The following is a 23267-nucleotide window of genomic DNA, read 5'->3' as shown; positions in this document are numbered from 1 at the left end:
ATTAAGCTTTTCTCACTGCCCGTGAGTTATTTTCGTGTACTGTTCTGCATTGTGGATGTAAGCCAAAATTTTAGTCAATTTGTTGACTTTTAGAGACTACTTACATATTGCCATGATGATCGGTAGTATCAGCCGCTGCACCACCAAACACACAAAGTAGTTGGCCATTTTGGGTCAATGTCCGGAGAGCGTGGTCCTGAAAGCGAAAATGAAGAGAAAAAAGTGAGATTTAATTAATTCATTCCGAATAATTATGTATTACACGCTCGGACATGAACATGAAATATGATAACGTAGCTTCGACGGTGTATAGCGTCATTCGTTCTCCACACGCGATAATTGACACTCGGGCTATGAACTAATAACTACTCAACTCATGCATAGTATCGTCCACGTACCGTTAGTCCGAAGGGAGAAAGTGTATCAATGCCCAGCACCACATGCCTGAGCTTGGGACCAAAAAGATATTTTAATCTCGGAAAGCACCTACCATAATCACTCTCTCTAAACAATGTCTAATAGTCACCACCTTGGAAGCCACCAACATTGGTGACAGAAGCCACGCCAGGGATTGTAATTAATTAATGGACATTACGGAACGGAGGTGGGTAATTTTCGTGATGAGTGATCACACGTGGCGTAGACATCAAATTCGCAACCGTACGGTAGGTATGTATCTGCTGAGCAAAAACATTAGCTAAAATAATTAACCACCACTGACTGGAGTGGACAGTGATAAATGTATGTGTCGGGGGTAAAGGTTTTATGCGATGGATATCAAGGGACATTTATCATTCAAACATCAATTCAGTGTCCTGTAAGAGGTGTGATATGCATGTCTAACAGCATGTACGGCCACACAGATCGAAAAAAAAGTGTAAATTTCTGTTACATATGATGCATATGTTTGGAGCGTGGGATATCACAGAAGTTTACATGACATATCATGTAAAACTCATGAAATATCATGTATACATCCATTATATGTCATGTAATTCAGCATGGCTCTGAGTGTTTACATGACATATAACGCAAATTTACATGAAATATCATGTAAATCATCACACACTTAAGTTTACATGACTAATATAAGTTTACATGACGTGTAAATCTCATTATTTTTATCTGTGCAGAAAAGAATATAAATTCGTCCTAGGTAATATACGAGAACAGCAAATAATGCAAAGAAAAATATCTTTATAATTTTCACGGTTGCAAAATAGTCAGTCGACAACCTGGAGCGTCCAACATAGATCTTGTCCTCACAAACTCCTACCTCATGCTTCCACGGGTCAATCGAATAGGTGCGGCTCAAACCGCATCTGTTCCGGCATCCAGCAGCTGAATAAGAAACGCTTTATCTGGACGGCTATACCTAAGGTGACTGCACCAACGCAATGTAGGCAGCGAAGCACAACCCCGGTAAGGTAGCATGTCGAAGCCTATCAACACCACGACAAATGAAGTTAGAAAAAAAATGCGAACGATACTTTTGGAAACCGATCCGGAAACGAAACAAGGACTATTTTCGGAAACTCGGTACCTGGAACGTCAGGAGCTTAAATGAACTGGAAAACTTGTAATTAGAAGGCACAAAATGTTGCGACATTTGGAGATAAAATTTGTGAAAAAAAAATCACGTTCTGGTGAGATTCGAACTCACGGTTCCGTATTCGCTAGACTGGCGCTTCCCAAGCAACACACATGGTTGCAAAACAGTCACGGCAGCGCATGTAAGGGTTGCACAGAAGTCACTGTTACTTAATGCGCAACCCTTACATGCGCTGCCGTGACTGTTTTGTAACCATGTGTGTTGCTTGGGTTTAGCCAACTAAGCCACAGAACAGGTAATGATTCTGCGGAATAGAAAGCCGAAAGCGGAAACTGACTCCGAAGCCACACCCTGAACACTCCTTTTTCACAAACCCATCTCTCTATCGGCTTAGATGCCAATCCACAACACCCTCGCGTTTGTGCCCACTACTACAAGTGAGAGCAAATAGTTTTTATGGAGCCGAAACTTACTCTAGCACTCCGCATATCTAGCCACCAAGCAGTTTGTTTTGCTGGTGTCTAATTAGTATACATCGAGAGCTTCGCTCTCACTTGTAGTACTCAGGACATTAAATGAACCTGGGCTAATTAGCCTTTTGGTTGGTGTGTGCGTGGCTGCTATTCAGGAAGTGCGGTGGCTCAAATCTAGTGAACGTGAATTCAGGGCGGTGGAGTCTGTGGGTACTCGATTTACTAGAGGATCTCCTAAGAACCGCAGATCAGCACACACCTCGTTGTTTCCACTTTTGGTGAATTGGGATAAAGCTGTACTTGCTCCAAGTGATCCTACAATTGCTCGTAAGTTTCAATTAGGACATTTTCCACGAAATTTCCTTCCAGGGAAGAGATCACATCAGGTTTCCTGATGACTCCCTTCTCGAAGGTCGAGTTGAAGCTGGTGTCCACTCTCGTGAACTAAGGCTACATCAGTTTCACTTACTTGGTAGACGCTACACTGTTTTTTCAGGCCGAAATCTTTGGAGTGCAATCAACACGTAATGGGCAAAGTAATATACTTCTGTTCAGATAGCCTTAAAGAACTTGCTTCGGTCGACTCTAAGTCGAAGTTAGTTATCCATTGTGGGACTCAAATCTAGGAGCTGAATTCAGCAAATGCTGTTCACCTTGTGTGGGTTCCTGGTCATTCTTCCATCGCTGGAAATAAAATGGATGATAATTGAGCTCACACTGTAGCATCACATGACTCCATTGGCCCTGAGTCAGCTATTCCGGTATCGAAGTGTTGGGTAAAGCTTCAGATTGACATCTGAGCTGCCACTCAACACAAACAATACTGGAATAGTTGAACAATACAAAATTGTATTGTACTGAGCCATCGCACTAGGTGGCGAGGTATCCAGGCCAGTGCTGCTATTGGTCGTGACCATTCCATGACGATGAACAAGTAGGCCTTTTCATCGTCACAAAATGAAACGAGCTCTCGCGCACTTCGTCATGTCATTTCGCAATAATCAAGCGTCATGACGAAAATTTCCAAATTGTTTTGAAATTAAAATTGTCACCTGATCCAAGCAAATTTAGCCTAATCGTTGTATTTAACAGATAGAGAGTACATATGTTCATGATTTAAAGGATTCAAACTTTAACAAAATCCATGGATGTGCTAGTAATTGCCTTGTTTACAACCATGTCACGCTCCGTCATGACCGAAAAACGAGCAAATATTATTAGACTCTCTTGGTCATCGTCTCCCGATTTGATGACATTGAGAGAGACTTTCTCTCTCTCTTCTTGGCGTAACGTCCTCACTGGGACAAAGCCTGCTTCTCAGCTTAGTGTTCTATGAGCACTTCCACAGTTATTAACTGAGAGCTTCCTCTGCCAATGACCATTTTGCATGTGTATATCCGTGTGGCAGGCACGAAGATACTCTATGCCCAAGGAAGTCAAGGAAATTTCCTTTACGAAAAGATCCTGGACCGACCGGGAATCGAACCCGTCACCCTCAGCATGGTCATGCTGAATACCCGTGCGTTTACCGCCTCGGCTATATGGGCCCTTTGAGAGAGACATTTCTGTAAAAAATCACGTGACGACTCGTGTTGACATTGACACTTTCCAAGCCTGATCCAGGCTTCTGTCGACTCAGCACTCACACGGCGAATATTCAGCAAGCTGACTCATTTTTATGTGATCATTTGATATGCAACTGCCAGTGCGTAAAAAATTCGTTGGTTGAAAGTGAAGATTGACATTCTTCATTCGTCATTTTTTCATTCGTTTTTGGCCACATTCATTGTCAGCTGAATGCCTTTCTTTTTTCTTTCAATTCTCACGTCATAAAATGTCCAATTTCTTTTAACAGACGCACAATCCGGCTTAATGGACAAGTAGAGTAGTTAATTTGTATACTAATTAGCTACTATACACAAGTTTTGAGGTGATTGTAAGAATAATCGGGAGTTACGGTCTAGTTATATTTCTCAGTGAAAATTGTCAGTGACAGAAAAATGAATGAATAAGTGAGAAAATTCATTCGCCAAAATGAATTTTATTTTGATCCTTCAGTTGAGAATTTTCAAAATTCACGTTGAATTTCACTCATTGAAAATGAAAATTTTAATGTCTGGCAACTGCACAGTTTTTGCGCAACTTCTTTTTCGAGTTCTCGGCAAGCACTTATAGGGGATAGAAAAAATGATCGGGCAGGCAAAACTTGTACTTTTCAAAATAAAAGGTTGCTCCAAATTTGGGATAGTTGGGCTATTCCACAGTTTTGAAAGATTCTAGTAGGAGGCCCGCTCCTACTGTGATGGTGTGATGGTTAGAACACTTGACTATCACGCCGTGGACCTGGGATCGAATCCCACTCCCGCACGGAAACAAATCTGATCTGGTTTTTATGATTCACAAATCATAAAACTCAAAGGTTTGTCATTTTACGAAATCATGATCTCGAATCATAATTTCATAAACTGAGCAACTAATATCATGATTCGTTGCAACCATTCTTCTGAGCTCGAACTCATGACCATCATCCGAGCAACTAGTTTCATGATTCGTTGCAACCATTTTTATGAGCTCGAACTCATGAAAATTTTCAAGCGTTACGCGCACTCCGCAAACCTGTCAAAACGTGGTCATTCAGTTTGTGGCATCGCAGGTAAATGGTGATAAAAAGTGTAAAAAGCCATTAATTTAATGGGAATTTAGATTTTAATACTTATTATATTGTTCTTTTTTTTTGTGTTCTTAGTGGTCAAGTGATCGAGTGCAATCGTTAAAATCGTTAAAAGAAACTGGTAAGTAAAAAAGTGCCGAAAATATTTGCTTACGTTTTTTCTTCACTCATTCCTGAAGTCGATTGCGCGTCATCGTTCTCGTTTCAGCTTCCGTTCCGGCTTCGTTCGTTCGAGCTCCGCCGTCAAACGACACCAGTCCCATCCCAGCTACTTCTTTCCGGTTTTGTCGGTTGCTTAAAACGGCGCAGCCACCGTCCCGACAACGGCCGGTTCAGTTCTTGTTCCGGCTCCGTTTACCGACACGTGAGTAAATACAAGCTCTTGAAAATGTCTCCCAAATGAGTGAAAAAGTGATTTCTAACTAACATCCGATTGCACGCCATCGTTCTCATTCCAGCTCAAACGGCTGCGGCTGTCAATAATCGCCCGGATTATTTGAGTAAAGAAAAAAATCTGCTGATTGCTGACTTAACTTCATGGTCCTAGAAAATGCGATGCGCACTCGAAACCATGATTCGAAATCTCAATAACATGATTTAGTGCAGGGTGGCCAGTGAATTTCAGATTTCGATTTCCCGGTTTTCTCCCGGTTTTTTCCCGAAATTTTCATTTTTTTCCCGGTTTTACTTGTTTGTTTACTTGTGTTGAATAAAATAATCCCTGTCGGTTCAGGAGCTGTTCCAGGATAAATTTCAGAACTAACATATGTTTGAATTTTCAATTAAACTCCTGGGTGAACTTCAAGAGATTCTTTTGGGTAAAATTCAGAAATAATCTCTTAAGAATTTTAATTCCTGATGACATTTTTTGCAATGCCAATGAAACATAGGTTTCTGTAAAAACTGTACATGTACATTTTTGCAACTTAAAGTACTTTCACATTTCTTCTCATTTTTAGTTTGAACGTCAAAACATCATTTCCACTAGAATTGATACAGTATGCCTGATACTTGTGTTAAAATTTTGAAGATGTTTCATATCAACTTAATTTAAACAACATGTTCAGATTCAGCCATTTTTGGCACACAGGCTTCTTTAAAAAATATTCAAACTTTTGATGGAAAGCAATTATATTACAGAAATTCTTGCATGAATCGCCCAAGAAACCGTTTTTCTTCGCAGTACGCAGTTGCGAAGGAATGACGATTCAAATGGCTGTCACTGTGGAATTTTTATTCCAGGAATTGGTCTAAAACTTTCTTGAGCGATTCCTTTTGAACACGAAACTGGCCTTATTGCTGAATTCCTTTGAGCAATCGTTAATTCCTTTTAACAATTTTACATTTTATTTCAGAAAGCCTATAGGCTTTATTGTTTTGTGTTCGTCTCTGATGTTCCATAATAACACTATTTGTTTTAGTAACACTTGCCAAAAAAAAACTGCTTAGAATTACGTTTGGCCAAGTAAAAATACTGATTCTAGGTTTCAGTTTAGTTGTACATAACTGTTATTAAAATTTAGCCAACGACAACGTCCTATTTACTCCATTTAGTCCGTCTTTCATCAATTCCTTGTTGCTGTTGTTAAAATACATTTCCCACAATTTCAATTTGATGTAGACAAGTGAAAAGAAACATGTGAGTGCCCTTGTTAGTTTTTGTAGCATTATTGTATTTTGGTGACATCGATACAAGACTAATTCAGAGGAAGATTGCCCTTTACTAAAGTTTACTGAAACTCTTTACATTATTACGCAGGAATTATAAATTATTGTTTCTTCTTGATTTGCTGAAAACTAAGAATAAAAACAGTTATAACTTTTAAAATGACTTAACAGACCGACTTCAGCAACCGATATTATGATTTTAAAATTCTCAACATCTAAATATAACGCAAGTCGTAAATATTTTCAATAAAATATATCGAAATATTGCAACTTCTGTTAAACCAGCAACAAGCTTGGCATTACAGATTATTTTCATGGATGATAAAAAAGTGATTAATAATTAGAAATAATAGAGCAGTATGGAATTATTCCTGGAAATGCAAAATTTTCCCGGTGGCAATCTGAACTCCCGAATATTTCCCGGTTTTTTCCCGGTGATTCCGAATTCCCGGCTTTTTCCCGGTTCTCCCGGTTTTCCCGGTTCGCTGGCCACCCTGATTTAGTGTCATGGTCCTAGAAAATATACCGGACTCATAAGCGATGCGCACCCAAAACCATGACTCGAAATCTCAATAACATGATTTAGCATCATGGTCCTAGAAAATCCATCAGGTTCATAAGCGATGCGCACCCGAAACCATGATTCGAAATCTCAATGACATGATTTAGCTTCATGGTCCTAGAAAATATACCAGACTCATAAGCGATGCGCACCCGTAACCATGATTTGAAATCCCAATAACATGATTAAACTTCATGGTCCTAGAAAATCCATCAGATTCATAAGCGATGCGCACCCGAAACCATGATTCAAAATCTCAAACATATGATTTAGCTTTATGATTTCAGAAAAAATGTAACGCATTGGTAGCGTTACGAGACAATGGCTCATACTATCATGATCATAAATCATGGTGTATTTTTATAAAACGAAAATGTACTAGGCTCATGAAATCATGAGTCGTTTTTATGATTTTTGGGAGCAGAATTTTACCCGTGCGGCAAACTCGCAAAATGTGAGTTCTTCCTTCGGAAGGGAAGTAAAGCGTGGGTGCCAAGATAAACCTATCTAGGGTTAAAAATCTCGTTAATACAGATAATAAAAGATTCTAATAAAATACATAATTCTCGCGCTCAGTATTATACGGGCGTATCTACAATGATCGGTTTCTCTTTGGTTAATAACTTTGTCGGCAAGACATATTCGTTTTTTGTTGTTTTTTTAGATGTTAGTCCTAGTCGTCTTTCACCGAAACAAACCGAGAGGTCACCCGAAAATTGATCGTATTTTCCGGAATAATCCGAAGAGAAGATCGATGAAGAGAAATCGATCATTGTAGATACGCCTGTATGACACTAAACGCGAGAATTATGGAATCGGTAACTTAAAACTGATATATCTCCGGATTTAATGATCCAAATGCAATGAAATTTTGAGCGTTTATGACTAATATACTGCCGTGAATCGCAAGTCAGTCTCATATGTAAAAAGTAGGCATTGAGAAAATGGCCTCCGAAGTTTTCAAATTCAATTTATATGTAAAACTTCAAAAAATCGTCATGAATTGGAAACTTTTTCGACCATTATGACACTTCCACAAAATGTTTTGAACATGGAAAGGTAACTGTGAAAAATATAAAAATGGCCATAATAGTGTTCGGCTTTGGACAGCAGAGTACACAAGTTCGTAATGGGACTGACTTGCGATTATTTTTCAATATATATTCAAACTATATATTTTTATTCACGCAGCTGAAAGATCATCCGAATCAATATCCAAACTGCCATTATCCCAATTTTGCTCAAAATGCAGATGGGACTGACTTGCGATTCACGGCAGTATAATTATCTTTGAAAAACTTTTGACCTAACCTCATCCCGTCCCTACATTAAGAGAGTTTAAAAACGTTGAAAACACTTGGCACTTTAATCATTTTCGTCTGCCTCAGCTAGATAATAAATTGGCTCGTGTTCACGGGGATATTATATTATAAACACAGAGCCGACTTCCATACAAAATAATAATGTTTAGGGATCGAAATCCCTGTTTCTAGCGATTTCATTGTGATGGAAACGCTAGAAATAGAGATTTTGATCCCAAACAGGATCATTTTGTATAGAAATCGGCACTAGCGTTATACTATTTCCAGCAGTGTATAATCTGTGGGTTTTTTTTTAATAAAAAATAGGCTGTTCTTAGTTAATAACTGTGTTCGTATACTATGCACCATTGGGGACGTTACAACAAAAAGAAGAAAACGGCAATTACTACGTAAATTTGATTCAATATGATTGTAAGTTTTTCAAATATGTCTTACACCACCGCATAACTTATTGAAAACGCTATTTGAAAGGTCATAAGGAATAGGAAAGATAGTTTGAGCTGCCAGACAATATTGACTATGCAAATAAAACATTCTCATCGAATTGAAACCGGGTTCAACGAACATTTAGGCGTTCTTTTTTTTTATCAAAAAGTAATGTAGCGATATCAAATACATAACAAGCAATGCTAACCCAGAACATATCATTAAATAAACATTAGCTGATATAATGGAGCATGTGATAAGAATCAGGTGCTAGGGATAAGTATAGTGAACCCTACGAATAGCAGAACATACTTTATATGACATTCCAATTGAATACATATATCACATACCTTCTTCTTCTCCGTAGCGTAACGACCCTACTGGAACACATCCAGTTTCTCAGCTCAGTTCTCAGTGTTTTATGAGCACTTCCACAGTTATTGAGCTTCCACAGTTGAGAGCTTCCTCTGCCAATGACCATTTTGCATTTATCGTGTGGCAGGCACGAAATTACTCTATTCCCAAAGAAATCGAGGAAATTTCCATCCATCCCGGTCGATTCAGAAACTTACTGAATCGACCGGGAATCGAACACGTTACCCTCAACATAGTCTTGCTGAATCGTGCGTTTCCCGGATCCATCATATGGGCCCTTGATGAAATGTTTAACAACGCTATTAATACAACGTATTCAAACAATGTGGAAACCGTATCCAAAGTTTGGAAATCTAGCATAGTACAATTGGATATTTCCTTGAATTCCATGCAGAAACGCTTTATAGAAGCTTCGAATTAGTAAGAAACAAAGTTCAACACGATTTGCACTATTATGATGTAAACAATGTACGAATAATCTTCAAACTACTCTGATAAACCACCTTGTAGGTCAACATTTACACGCTATCACACAACAGGCTGGTTCATACTAGTCTACAAACAAGACGCGAACACCTCTCTCTTCCCAGCGCATTCATTATCATGCAGTATGCATATTTCCAAGGAGTCTTCCAGACTTCTCGAGCCGCCGTTTGCAGGCATCATATTATAAACAATCGCGCGCACATCTCGCATCTCCCGGCAGCAATATGTGATAATCAGCCGGCGCGCGGCTCGGCGTGGCCCAAAGTCTCATTCGTATCTCAAGCTCATGGCCGATGACATCAGCCAAGCAACCCAACCAACCCGACACTTCATATAGCTTCACCACCAAACCAACAACATCCAACGACGGCAGCAGCGGCGTAAGGGGCCGTTCATAAACCACGTAGACTTTTTGGGGGGAGGGGGGGGTCTGGCCAAAGTCTACGCTCCATACAAATTTCAAATTTTTTGTATGGACAAAAGTCTACGGGGGGGGGGGGGGGGGGGAGGGGGGGTGTCTGAGATTGCCAAATTTTGGTCTACGTGGTTTATGAACAGCCCCTAACGGAGTTCTATAAATATTATCCATGCAATTTTTTAGCACATCATATGAAGGTAACATGTCGGAATCGATTGTTGTCTCGCGGTTGCTGGATCTCCGGATAGGAAAAAGTTAATTCGCATTCCGAGAAAATATTCCAGTGATACGTGGCGGTTGCCTACAATGCTTTCAATTGTAAAGCAATCAACTTCCAAGTAAAAATTAATATAATTCGATTGAGCTGGGTATAGGAAAATATTAACAATCGAGCAGCGACTGAAAATCCAAGACTGCAAAAAACAGCTGAATCGAATTCCGCACAGTCTTACATATCAGCAAGTATGAGCATTATGTCAGAAGTCGGAGAGGTCCACTGATAAAGTAATCGCAAGAAGCAACAAACTCATCAAATTCATCATTTGCTTTGCAATAATGTTTGTAAGAACATTGTTATGGTAGTACTGCATGGCTACGAGATGTTGAGGTAGGGAATGGGTACTGGAATTGGAAATGTAGACCTGGGACGGTCAACTACCACATGTAGAACGAATGTGAATGATATGTCTTCGTTCTGTTTGCTCAGATGATACACTTCGAAGGTACCAAACAACACAGCTCGATGTATCTTTCTCATGTACTGCATTCAAGAGCAAACTAGACATGCCACACGCATTCGAATATTTATCGTGAACTCTGGAAACCATCAACTTTCGTCGCCCGTTTTCGTTATACGATGACATCATCACACACAGTTGGATCGCATTTGTACCAATCAAAACTGTATCCAATTCCATATGATACATTTCGAGTAGCGCCATTGCGGGATTACATTGATTGTAGAAGCATTTTTTTACAACCCAGCTGAGGAGTCTCCCCGTGCGATTAATTAACATTCCAATCGAGTCTATCACCAATAGTTAATAACGTCCGCATTGGAGCGAGAAGTGGCTACCGGTAGGAGATTGCACAACGATTTATCACTTTTATTAGAGGAAGATGTTGATAAATGGACGTATTTCTTATCCCTTCAATTTAATTTCATGATGGTGGTTGAAGACAAGGTGTCCTCAAATTGCTGTACAAGTACATGGAAGTGATATCCAGCATTATTTCAGTTCATCTCGGGACCCATGATTTACTTCCCTTCCGAAGGAAGAACTCACATTTTGTGAGTTTGTCGGGAGTGGGATTCGATCTCAGGTCCTCGGCGTGAAAGGCATGCGCTTTAACCATCACACCAGGTCCGCTCCCTTACATCAATCTTATACATCGGGTGCATTTCACACTATCTGTCATTGTACAACTATTATTGGACGATTAGTTGGTTGATTCCGACTGGTCGGTACACTTTAAAGGACGGGATCTTAAATGACGAATCCAAACAGCGTTCCATAACATCGTCATTGTTTAACCATAAATCATAAAATGCCAAACAATTAAATCAATGCATTTATTGCGACATTTGCACCCATTTAGACTCGGCCGGAATTCATTATCATCACAGTCGAATTTCGCACACGACTTCGCAGCGGCTGGCATACTCAAGTTCGATTGAGATCATGACAGGGGCGTCGGATGCACAACAGATAAACAAAATAAGTTTGATTAGTGTGAAATTTCGCTGGGAAATGATGATTCAGTGGATTCTCAAATTATCACAGTAGTCTAAACATTATTGAGAAACCCAATATGACGAAACCATCAGTGACAAATTCATAATCGATTATGTTATCAGGCAGTTTTTCGTCATAAAAATGAATAGCAATGCAATGGTCACGCTGGTCCCAGATGGTACTTGCACGCTACAAGTTGTCGTCGCGATTTTATGAGACATTATTGGTATTTGGTTATGGGATTCAAAACGTTTTGCCATACACAAAATAACAGGCATGTATGTTTTCGTTATAGAAAAGCCTTAAATTGGGTGTGTCGTATTATTGTTTGCATCTAAATGACTGCTCATGTATTTCTTTTTCATGCGATATGACAGAAAAGGATAACTTGCTTATCATGTCTCGATTATGTGTGCTTGTCAAGATAACAATCGACACTATATTCGTTTCTATCTGAGGGATGAATGGATGAGGGGGTTGAAAGGATGCTGGATCATAGGAATCCGTAGGGCAGAACACCTTTTGTAACAAAAGTTTTGTTATATGATAGGGAACATCCATAAATTACGTCACACTTTTAGGCGGGAAGGGGTGTTCAGCAAAGTGTGACGACCCATACACACATTTCAGAGGTCTCGTACAAAAAGTGTGACATAGGGGGGGAGGTTGAAAGTGGGCTATTTTTGCGTGACGTAACCTATGGACGTTCCCTTATGGAATTAGACTTACCAAACCTAACCCTGATGCCATCCGGTTTGTTGAGCTTGGGCAATATGTTTAGGTTGTAAGGATTTGTAGTACAAAGCCCTGATTACTGGTGGTAACAGTTTTAAAATTACATTCGTTTTGCTTTTCGAATAGTTGAAGACTCGGTTTGCCCATGACGAAACTATACTCGTTGTAAGGAAAACGAACATGCTTTACATATTATATGAAAAAATACATAACTTATTGGGAACTGATAAGTACACTCCCAAGTTTAACATAGTTATGCAATAAAGTAAGTATAAAGCCCTGTGTTTTCTCTGCTTCCTGAGACTAAACTAGAAGCGAGACATGAATGGGGTGGTATGATTTCCAATGTATGGAAACATATTAGCACTGCCGTTTTGATTTTCTCAGAAATAAAAACGATTGTGTTTGATTGGGAATACGCTCAACTCACTTACTCACTCAGTCACTCATGCACCGTGAGTACACCTGGGGGTACATAGGGCCAACGTGAAAGATCTTCATCCATGGCGACTGCTCGCTTTAGCCTTGGCTTGGGCCCCTATCGACTTCCTTTATTTCCTTGTTGAGGCTTCGTCGCCACAAGCCCCTGTGTGTGCCTCTGCAGTGATGTCTTGCCTTCAAAGCTTGCTTGCAGATTTCATCTCCGCCTTTTTGTAGTGTGTTCTCAAATTTCTGTTGCTATCAGTTTCTGATGGCATCATCGATGGAGCTTAGTATTCGAAAACCATTTCTGAGGTCACCAGGCCCGAATTGTAAACCGCAGATATCGATTGATGTAAACTTGCAGCTTCTGTGTGGTCTCTGCCAACTCGCACCACGTTTCGCTGGCGTACAACACAACAGCACAGATTTCACATTGGCATTGAAAATAACGTCAATAACGTTGAGGAGTAGTAACGGTGATAGTTACTTCCTTGCCTCATACCAGTACCCGGTATCCGGATGGGGTTGGACAAAGCTCCGTTATGCAGGACCCTGCAAGTCAAAACCGCGTCATCGATGGGGTTGACGATTTTATCCGGAACTCCTCACAGGTTTTCGTAGTTCAGACGATCGAACGCTTTTCCGTAGGCAATGAATACTAAATAGAGGGACACTTGGAGTTCGTTGATCTACTCCAAGATGATACGGAGCGTGACAATATGGTCCACACATGATCTTCCGGCAGTTTAGGATAACTTTGCACAGAACTTTGAGAAGTCGCCTATGCAGATTCTGATGTCGCCTTTTGGAACTTTATCCACGACGGCATTCAATTCAGTTCACCTTAACGAACCTTGACCTTATCCTGTATAGCTTGGCAGCATCGACCGGTGCGAAGAAAGCCCAAAGCAATGGTTTGAAGATATCACAGGAAAAAAAATGATAGAAATCTCTCCTGAAAAACTCCTTCAGAAACCCTTGGAGGAACTTCAGTAGAAACCCCAGGAATAACTCCTTTAGCAACTCCGAAAGACATTCTGTGAAGATCTTCTGGGGAAGTCCCATGAAAAACACCGGAAGGAATCGGGTAAAATTTCCGTGAGGAGTGCCGAAAGAAATTCCACGATTTATCCCGAAAGATATTCTTATAGAGTATTCGTGAAAAACTCCAAGAGAAATCGGTTGGAATTCAGGAATCCTGAAAGGAATCCGGAAATACCGTCAAGGCGCCATTCACCGTGGGGGCTCCATTCACCGTGTGCCTTCGAATATTTTTTCATTATTTCCATATTATGATTGAATGATATGACAATTTCCCTTCAATTTTACAAATACAATGTTCTATTGGTGAAATTGAAGGGAAATTGTTATATCATTCAATCATAATATATAATAATGAAAAAAATATTCGAAGGCACACGGTGAATGGAGCCCCCACGGTGAATGGCGCCTTGACGGTATACCTTTCCGGAAAAAAATCAAAAAAGGAATACCAAATAAAATAGCGTTAAAAATGCGGGAGAAATTTTATAAGAAATCCTGGGAGACATTCCAGGAGGTATTTGTAAAGAAGTTCCAGGAAGAAATTCTGACGGAATTTCTGGAAAAATCCTTGTAGCAAAATTTCTATATGAATTTTTACTACCAGGTTCATACGACCCAATGTTTTTTTTTTATCGGAGTAAAATTTCCCTGGGTACTCCAGAAATTCCCTGAGTATTCCAGATTTTTCCCTGTTCAATAAAATTCCCTGAGGATTCCCGGTTTTCCAGGTAGTAGACACCCTGTATTATGAGCTGTAACCCGCTGCCTATGCATATGTTCAAGTGCTTGCTTCTGTTGTTTCGGTTCCTAGTGTACTACTGAAAGTTTCTATACTGCCGAAGTCAAGGTTAAAAACTACGCAAGTCGCTAAGGTCGATTTCTCCACCCCGGTTTAACCAGTAAGCCAGGGTGAAGAAATCGGCCCTAAGACGACTTTATCTGGATTTATACCAAGCAAAACTGTCAAGCTTATTCTACGTGGCGCGTGAGGTGAGACGAGTCGAATGAGGTGACAAAAGTCGACTCGCCCCATTTGATTTACAGTATGGCCCATAAGAATGCGAAAGTTTCCGAAGACATCGTTCACCTGCTTCCAATCGATAATTGGGCTCAGTGTACCAGTTATGGCTATAGTACCTCAAATTCGCCATAGTTGATTTTCAATCTTTAAAGATACAAATCAACAAAAAAATTCGTGAACAACAGATCACGATCACAAAAGATGATTGCAATCATTCAAACTTCACAATTTGCTCAAATTATGGTAGAAATAAATCATTTTCCTTAACTTTCCGGCCTCCTTACACCCTATTTCGCCATAGTGTACCAGTTATGGCAAATCCCATAAGGAATGCATGTAAATAGTGCGAAGTGGAACCCAAATTAATAAATGTGTCCATAACTGGTACAGGGTTCCTATCATTGGCACACACCGTAATAAATACTAAAAGTAGTTTTGGCTCCGTTTTTTATATTTTTCCTGTAAAGTTTGAAAACTTATCAATCATTTGACTTATTGTTTACATTCGACGGTCTTCTTCTTATTTTTGAAGAAATAGTTTTTCTTAGGTGGTGCGATAACTGGTACAGGCACCCTACTCTCCAACCGTACTGGCGTTGAATGTTTCTTCTGCTTCTTCTTCAGGGCGTAAAATCCCCACTGGTACAAATCCTGCTTCTCTGTTTAGTAAAAAGCACTTCCACAATTACTAACTGAAAGCTTCCTGCGCCAATGACCAGTTTGCATGCGTATATCGTGTGGATGGCAAGAAAAGTTCATGGACCAATCGGGAATCGAACCTGTCACCCTCAGTACACCCTCCACACCTTTACAGCTGTGGATATGTGGGCCAGCGTTACCAGATCTACGGAAATTTGCGTAGATCTACAGAATTGAGCCTCTTCTACGGATCCGTAGATTAAATCTACAGAAAACCCGGTTTTTTCTACGGAAACTTACGGAAAATCTACGGATTTTGCATCTGAATCTACGGAACAAAATTTCCTTAATTCTCCCCTCCCCGTTCATCACTTTTCATCTACGGAATCACTTGCGAAAAAATCTGACATCACTGATGCGGGCCCCTATATGAGAATCGCATTTTTATTGTATACAAATCCTCACAAATGATGCAACATTGCAACTGTAAGAAAACTACCGCGACCTCGTAGCTCGGTGGGTATAACTCTCTGCCACAGGCTGTATCGTATACGACGGCATTGTGGATGCGACGACATACGGGTTTGTACTTCCTAGCCCAATCCAGCCGGCACCTACCTATCTACCCACAGACATACATTTTGCATGCACTACAATAAGCCAGCCAGCCAGCCTTGTGAATTTTGTCACACATGGTAACCGGCCCGGCATAAAATAAACACTGAACGTTGTGCATGGTTCTCGAAATTCGATGACAAACACACGTTCTTTATTAAATCGAAGACACTGCTACGACTTCACACCGGTTCGGCTTTCACTTCACCATGCGTCGTTCGCTACGCTTCTGGACACAGCTACAGACAGGCAAAGCCAGTTTCAACGGGTTAATGACTTGTGATAGGGACGTTACTCAACTCCTGCCCCACCGTCAATCTCAGAAGAAATGTTTAATCTCGTAACCTAGAATCCGCGAAGCCTTTTCACCGACAACAAACAAAGAAAATGCATTTAGCTCATTCCGAATTCGCACTGCTAGCGCAGAAGGGTATCACACAAGGTTCAAGGGAGCACGTAATTAAGATATCGACGTTAGCTGTGTCGTCTCCGACGGTCGACGACGGACGGATGTCTCGTGCCTGCCGGTGGTGGTCGACGTCTGGAGATCGAGTAACGTGATAGGCACCCCCACAACAGCAACGGCACGGAACCATCATCGCAATCATTGTGCAGTCAATGTAGGTATGTAACCAACCGCTCACAGTCAGGGCCTCGGGGCCCTTGGTACCACTTAGAATGAAAATAGCAATTTCCAGCGGCGTGGGTGTGTGCCTATTATGGGCCATAATGAACACTCATATCACTCTGGATAGCTGTTGTTGTAAGCAATTTAGAATGAAATTTACATTGGTAGTGGTCTTCGGGGGGAACTAATGACAGCCGTGGATCATGAGGATCCCCGGTGGTAGGTAATGGCAGGTGTAATTGATAGCTAACATTGCAGTGGATGTAACTGAGCATAATGACAGCGTGTGACCATTCGCTTCCGCTAGTTGAAATGTGCAATAATGGATTTGTATTGATTTTGGCGCGCCTTTATTCTGCTATTATTTGCTCAAACCGGCCTGACTTGAAGTCTCTCAAGGACACCGTTTGGTGGTCGTGGTGTACTACAGGAAACCTTATATCCAAAATCGGTCAACCGAAACGCGAACGAGGGGATATGAGGTACACAAAAAAAAAAACAAGTTGATGGAGCTGGTTTTTGTCTTATTTGCCCATCAATTAATGACATTCATGAGGTGGTTGACCAGCAGAGAATGGATTAAGCAAAATGTAGGCTAATGTATTGGCTTAAGTAAGACCACCGGAATAATGGATTTTTGAGGTATAAAATTGGAATACAAATACATTGACTACCGACGTACCCTCAGTGTACCAGTAGCCGCTCGTGTTCCAATAGCCGCTCACGAGTGTATAAAACAAAGTTTCCTGCAAAAATACAATCTTTTTTCCAGGGATATTCAAAATATGCGTGCCGAATTATACACGGATGAAGGCAATCATACATATTTATGCCAATAAACACAATTTTCAAGACGGTGAGCGGCTATTGGAACACGAGCGGCTACTGGTACACTGACGGTAATTCTTTTTAGAAAAGACAATCCTATTTTTTAAATTTTGAAACTTATTTACTACGCTCAGTCCTGAGCATCCATGGTGGTGCAGAGGGCCGAATTAGAACATCTCCATCCTGGACGATTGCCAGCCATCGCCTTGACCTCTTCTGTGATCAGGTCAAATTTCTGTCGACTTCCTTAATTTCTTTGTTGAGACTGCGCCGCCTCAACTGTGATGGCCTTCTGGGTTCCAGTCTAACACTTGCTTGCAGATTTCGTTCCCTTCCCTGCGTAGAGCGTGGCCGACCCTGCTTCACTTTCGCTACCGAATTGCTGTCGCTATCGGCATGTGATTACATCAACTATGAAGCTGCACATTGGAGATCCAACTGTGAGGCCACCATGCACGAATTATATACCGTAGGCATCTATTGATGAAGACCTGCAGCCGTTGAGCGTTCTCCGATGATACACACCTGGTTTCACTGGCGTACAACAGCATAGATTTCACGTTCGAGTTGAAAAAATCGGATTTTGGTACGTCGACTAATCTGATTATTTTTCCATGCATTTCTTAAACTCGCAAAAGCAGTTCTCACCGTGGTCCGTGCACCTATGCATGTCGATCTTGGTACCACTATCGGCCTCCCTTTGGCTACCAAGATTTTGGAAGCTTCTAGCATTCTCCACTGCTTGCCTAGTTACCGTAAAACTGGAAGCGTTGACCGTGTTTACATCCAACGCTTTGGTCTTGTTGGCGTTGAAACCTCGAGACCTGCCCTCGAGATTATCGAGCTTACTCTGCATATCAGAGCGCCGTTGAGCTAAGAGAGCAACATAATCAGCCCATTCGAAGTCATTAAGGTGCTCTATGGTAATGGGCTGCCACAGCAACCCACGATTTGGTTCACGATCAATCGCACCTACCAGGATCTCGTCGATTACGATGAGGAACAGCAGTGGTGATAGTATACATCCTTGCCTCACTCCAGCAACGACCCGGATGGAATCGGACAAAACACCGTTGTGCAGTACTCTGCACGAAAATGCCCTGTACTGTGCTTCAATGAGGCCGACGATTTTCTCAGGGACACCCTCACTAAACGACGTGAGACATCGTAAAGGAGACGAATTTCGCCAGTATTTGCGGCTTACTCGTCGGCTAGGGAGTCCACACCAGAAATAGAAAATGATGATGATTGCAGCTGAGCAGACACAAACCATAAAAAACCTACTCGTGAACAACAGGGGCGCGAGAATACTCGCACTTCTTTATTCGTGAGTAAACGAAGCTGACAAACACTTGCTTGTGATTCACTGAGTTTTTTTTTGTATTTTGACGAAAAATGTGTTTTCACGACTGGCAGTGCTGCTTTTCAGGAGCAATGAAGCAAAAACATTAGTTTTTTTTATGAATAATCAATGGATTGACTATTAAAATGCACTTCCCGCACCTCCACTAGTTCTTCACGAATAAAAACTCATGAGTGCTTTTGTTTTCGTTTTGCTTCTTACTCACGAAGCAGGCGGATGCGAATAAACTCACACACTGTTTACTCTCGGAATCGTGAGTAAGCGTTGTGTTGACTTTTCACTCGCGAATTGCTTCACTGGTCCACACACGCTCGCTTGTTCCGTTTACAGGTTTACCTTTCTTCTCGAGAGCCGAGTATCGCTGACGGACTACGACTTTGGCTTCTCGTGTTTTCGCTCGTTCTATGACATTCGTTGGTCTTCTCGTTATTTTGTACAAAAAGTTTTCCTTAGGTAGTGCCATAATTGGTACAGGCACCCTAGATAGACAGATTCTTTCGTCACACATATATCTGGTTGACGGCGAGGTTTATAGGGCACTGCAAGCCGCGGTTGTTCAGATATTTTTTTGACGTTCCGTAAGCCATGTTGTTTACGTGGGTTTCTGTGGATGGTTAGATTTAATTCAAAATGTGGGGTTCGCCAGCGTGGGTGCTGATTTACGACTTGATAACGGTACGGTAGCACCTCTCCAGGAGGGCCTTCCGGAATCCACAGGAATTCCATCCGGGATACCTCCAAGAAATCCTTCGCGGTTTCTCCACAAATTTGTTTTAGGTCTTTCTTGTTCTTCTTCGGGAGTTTATACTGGGATTCCTAAGTGCTTGATGTGATTCTTGCAGGGGTTCTAACCTTCAGAAAGGAAGGAATCCTAACCTTCAGAAGTTTCCTTTGGGTTTTTTTTTTGAGAAGTTTCATTTGAGTCTCTTAAAGAGGTTCCGTCTGGGATTCCTTCAAGATCCTTTCCGGGATTTGTTAAGGAATACATTTTGAGATTACTTCAAGATTCCTTCCAATTTTTTTCTACAAATTAATTTGGAGATTTTTTCAGGAATTCTTCCTGAGATTCCTCCAGGAAATATAATTATGATTTCTCCACAAATTTAATCTAGGATTTATCTAGAATTTCTTTAGGGAGCTCCATCTGTCATTATTTTTGGTATTCCTTCAGAAATTCCCCTGGGATCCCTTCTGAGATTTTTAAAATGTTACATCTGAGATTCCTTCAGAAACTCCTTACAGGATTCCTTCAAAGATTCCTTCAGTTACTTCAAGAGATTTCTTCCGAGATTTCTCAATAAGTTCCGGGAATCCAACCGAGATTCTCCCCAGTAGTTTCTTTTGGATTTTTTTTCGTGATTTGGCTAATGGTGCTTCGCCACCCGGACTTCCGTCGCGAGTGAATTGTTGTTGCATCGAATGCAAGCCGCCGGAAAGCAAATTGTCCGTGTCATAAGAAAGAATTATGCATCAGCCTGATAAAAGTTCACGTGTGGTTTCGATTTTGGTGTGATGAAGTGCGATGCGTGGGGGCCGTATGATGACGGGTGCTGAAAATGTGAATCCTTTGTGTAGTTCCGCAGATGCGCAACTAGCCGTAGTTCCGCAGATGTGAAACTAGCCGCATCGTCCTCTGAAACCTTCACAGGAGGTGGTGTTCGGTTTGGGAAAAAATCATTTCTCCCGCGTTGTCTGTGTCGTGTCGTACATGCACTGCCACTGGGGTCGTGCAGAAACGGGCCTCCCTTGTCCGAAGCATTTTCGGTAGTTGATGCGAAGCTGCCACCGGATGGGCAAGAATAATTGTGATTGCATACAAATCTGGAGCAGATATCAAACAATCAAGATCAAGCCGTTGGACGTCGTTGGAACAACAAAAATAGACCGTGACCTGGATATACATCGATAAACTTGGTGAGAATGTTTCATGCTTCTTATTATATTATAATATACAATATTTAACTATATTTTTCACAAATCTCGGAGCGTTTGGTACGGTATGTCCACGCATCCTTCCTCCCCTGTAGATTCGAGAAGTGAATCGATGTTAAACGAAAGTTTATGGAAGTCGAATCATTTCAAAGAATCATCTCTGCGGTAAACGCTACGCAGTAGGCCTGGCCGCTTTGACGCTTGTATTGTATCTTTGATATGCTGCAAGCATCAATATTGACAAGAAACATAATTGGGCGTAATCTAACCCGATTATTTTCCAGGATGCTTTCTTGTACTGGCTGCGTATGTGTTAGATTAGATTAGTAGTTTCTTTTGGATTGTCTTTAGAACTTGGACTTCGAGAAAGTATTTCTGGAAATTCTAACAATTTCACCCAGGATTCCTCTAGGAGATCTTTCGGGGATTGCTTCAGGAATACTTTCCGAGAGTCATTCAGAACCTCGTTCCAAAATTCCGTCAGGGATTCCTTCCAGGAATTTCACGCAAGAGTTTTCCTAAAGTGCCTTCAGGGATTTCTTCAGGCGTTTTTCTGAGATCCTTCCAGGAATCCTACAAGAACCCTGACAAGAACTTCTTTCAGTATTCTTCCAAAATTTTCTCCGGATCCGCTCCAAGAACTCCTTTCGGAATTCTTTCAGGAACTACTTCTGGGATTGCTAAAATTCTTTCAGTAACTACTTCTGGGATTGCTAAAAGATTTCCTTCCGGGATTCTTATGGTAATTCTACCGGGTACTCCTTCAGGGATTCCTGCAGGAACTTCTTCCAGGATTTTTTTTGAGAACTGTTTCCGGGACACACAATACGCGACGCGACACAAGACAATTACTTATCGTTCTTACAATCGTCAAGAAAAGATTTAAAAAAATACCTTTTGTCGACCGGTTTCGGGCGAGATCTAGCCCATCTTCAGAACAATGTCCGACTGACTGCGTTGTGTTCGTACGTTGTTCGCATACGTCCAAAAGAAGAGTAGTTACTCTATCGTCAAGTCTGCTAGATCGAAGAGACACGATGCGATGGGAGGGTCATCCTCATTCATCAATTGCTTTTTCGACTCAGTGATGAACATGGACTCCCATGCATTCAAATGCGAAGATTTGTTAACACATTTGAGCAGTTTCGCTTCTTTCCAGTTGATGTTGTGATTACTGTTCGCTGTATGAATTGCCACGCTGGATTCGTTTTGTTTGTTTGTGTCAACGGCATTCTTATGTTCCCTAATTCTGGTTTTGAATTTCCGGCGTGTCTGCCCTATGTAGACAATTCAATTCGCTTTATTTTAGAGACTTTCAGCCTTGGGCTGGTTCATCTCTCCCTATGTAGACAGCTGGACAGTCCCAGCACGGAATTTCATAAATTCCTGACTGCTTATCCGGGGGAACCTTATCCTTCAGATTGCATAGTAGTTCACGTAACGTGTTGGCACTTTTGTGCACTACTTGCAATCCATGTCGTTGGAGCTTGGATTTTATTGGGTTGGTTACTTTAGGGTAGAGCGGTAGGCTAATCCTTTTTGTTTGTCCTGCTATTGGCTCCAGCGTTGTTATGTTCTGACGGTGTTTTTTGCGTTTGTGTTTTTGTAGAATTTTGTCTACGAAAGTTCTGTTGTATCCAAACCTCGGCCGCAGCGTAAATTCGATTTTGTTCTTCCTTGAATTCTACGCTATCCAACGGTACATTGTAAAGCCGGTGAGCCATAGAATGAGAGGCGATTTGCTTTTGGGCACCAAAGTGGTTGGAATCGCATGTTATGTACCGATCTGTGCTAATTGGATTGCGATAAATCTCAAATTTCAAAGTGTTATCCTCGTTTCTGCTAATCATCAGATTCAAGAAAGGCAACTTTCTGTCTACTTCCTTCTCAAACGTAAATTTGATCGTTTCATGTTGTGAATTTAGCATGCTAAGTGTCTGGTCTACGTACCGTTCCTTCACCGGGGCGAAAACATCATCTACGTAGCGCCACCACACTGGGGGAAAAAGCTTCTGTTTCTGGGCTTGATTTTCTAGATCGGTTCCGGGATTCTTCCGGAAATTCCTTCAGGGATTTTTCCGAGAATATCTTCTGGACAGGAATTGCTTCTGGAATTTCTTCCGGAACTCTTTCGTGGATTCATCCGGGAACTTTTTCTGGGATTCCTTTGGGAATTCGTTCCTAATAAATCTCGGTAATAATTTCTAGAGAAATTCAGGAAGTTATCTCTGGAAGAATTTCAGAAATAGTACCTAGAAGAATCCTAGGGTTGTCGGCTAAATTGCCTGAAACTTGGTCATATAATTCATCTTGGTTAGGCCTCAAGCCAATTTTCAGTTCAAAAGGTTTC

The 23267-nt window shown here is 41.2% G+C and overlaps 1 protein-coding gene across 1 annotated transcript in view; it reads right to left on the bottom strand.

The window, feature by feature from the left end:
- The window catches only part of LOC134287518 (piezo-type mechanosensitive ion channel component-like), a gene marked incomplete at both ends in the record, with an annotated part of 43398 nt that overhangs the window by 9526 nt on the left and 10605 nt on the right, over positions 1-23267 (bottom strand). The window contains 1 exon segment of the mRNA XM_062849422.1: positions 105-196. Coding sequence (XP_062705406.1) covers positions 105-168 — 64 coding nt within the window.

Source organism: Aedes albopictus, chromosome 2, assembly GCF_035046485.1.
Source record: "Aedes albopictus strain Foshan chromosome 2, AalbF5, whole genome shotgun sequence".
NCBI classification, from domain to species: Eukaryota; Metazoa; Arthropoda; class Insecta; order Diptera; family Culicidae; genus Aedes; species Aedes albopictus.
Note: the sequence above shows the minus strand (reverse complement) of the source record. Positions and strands in the feature narration are given on the sequence as shown.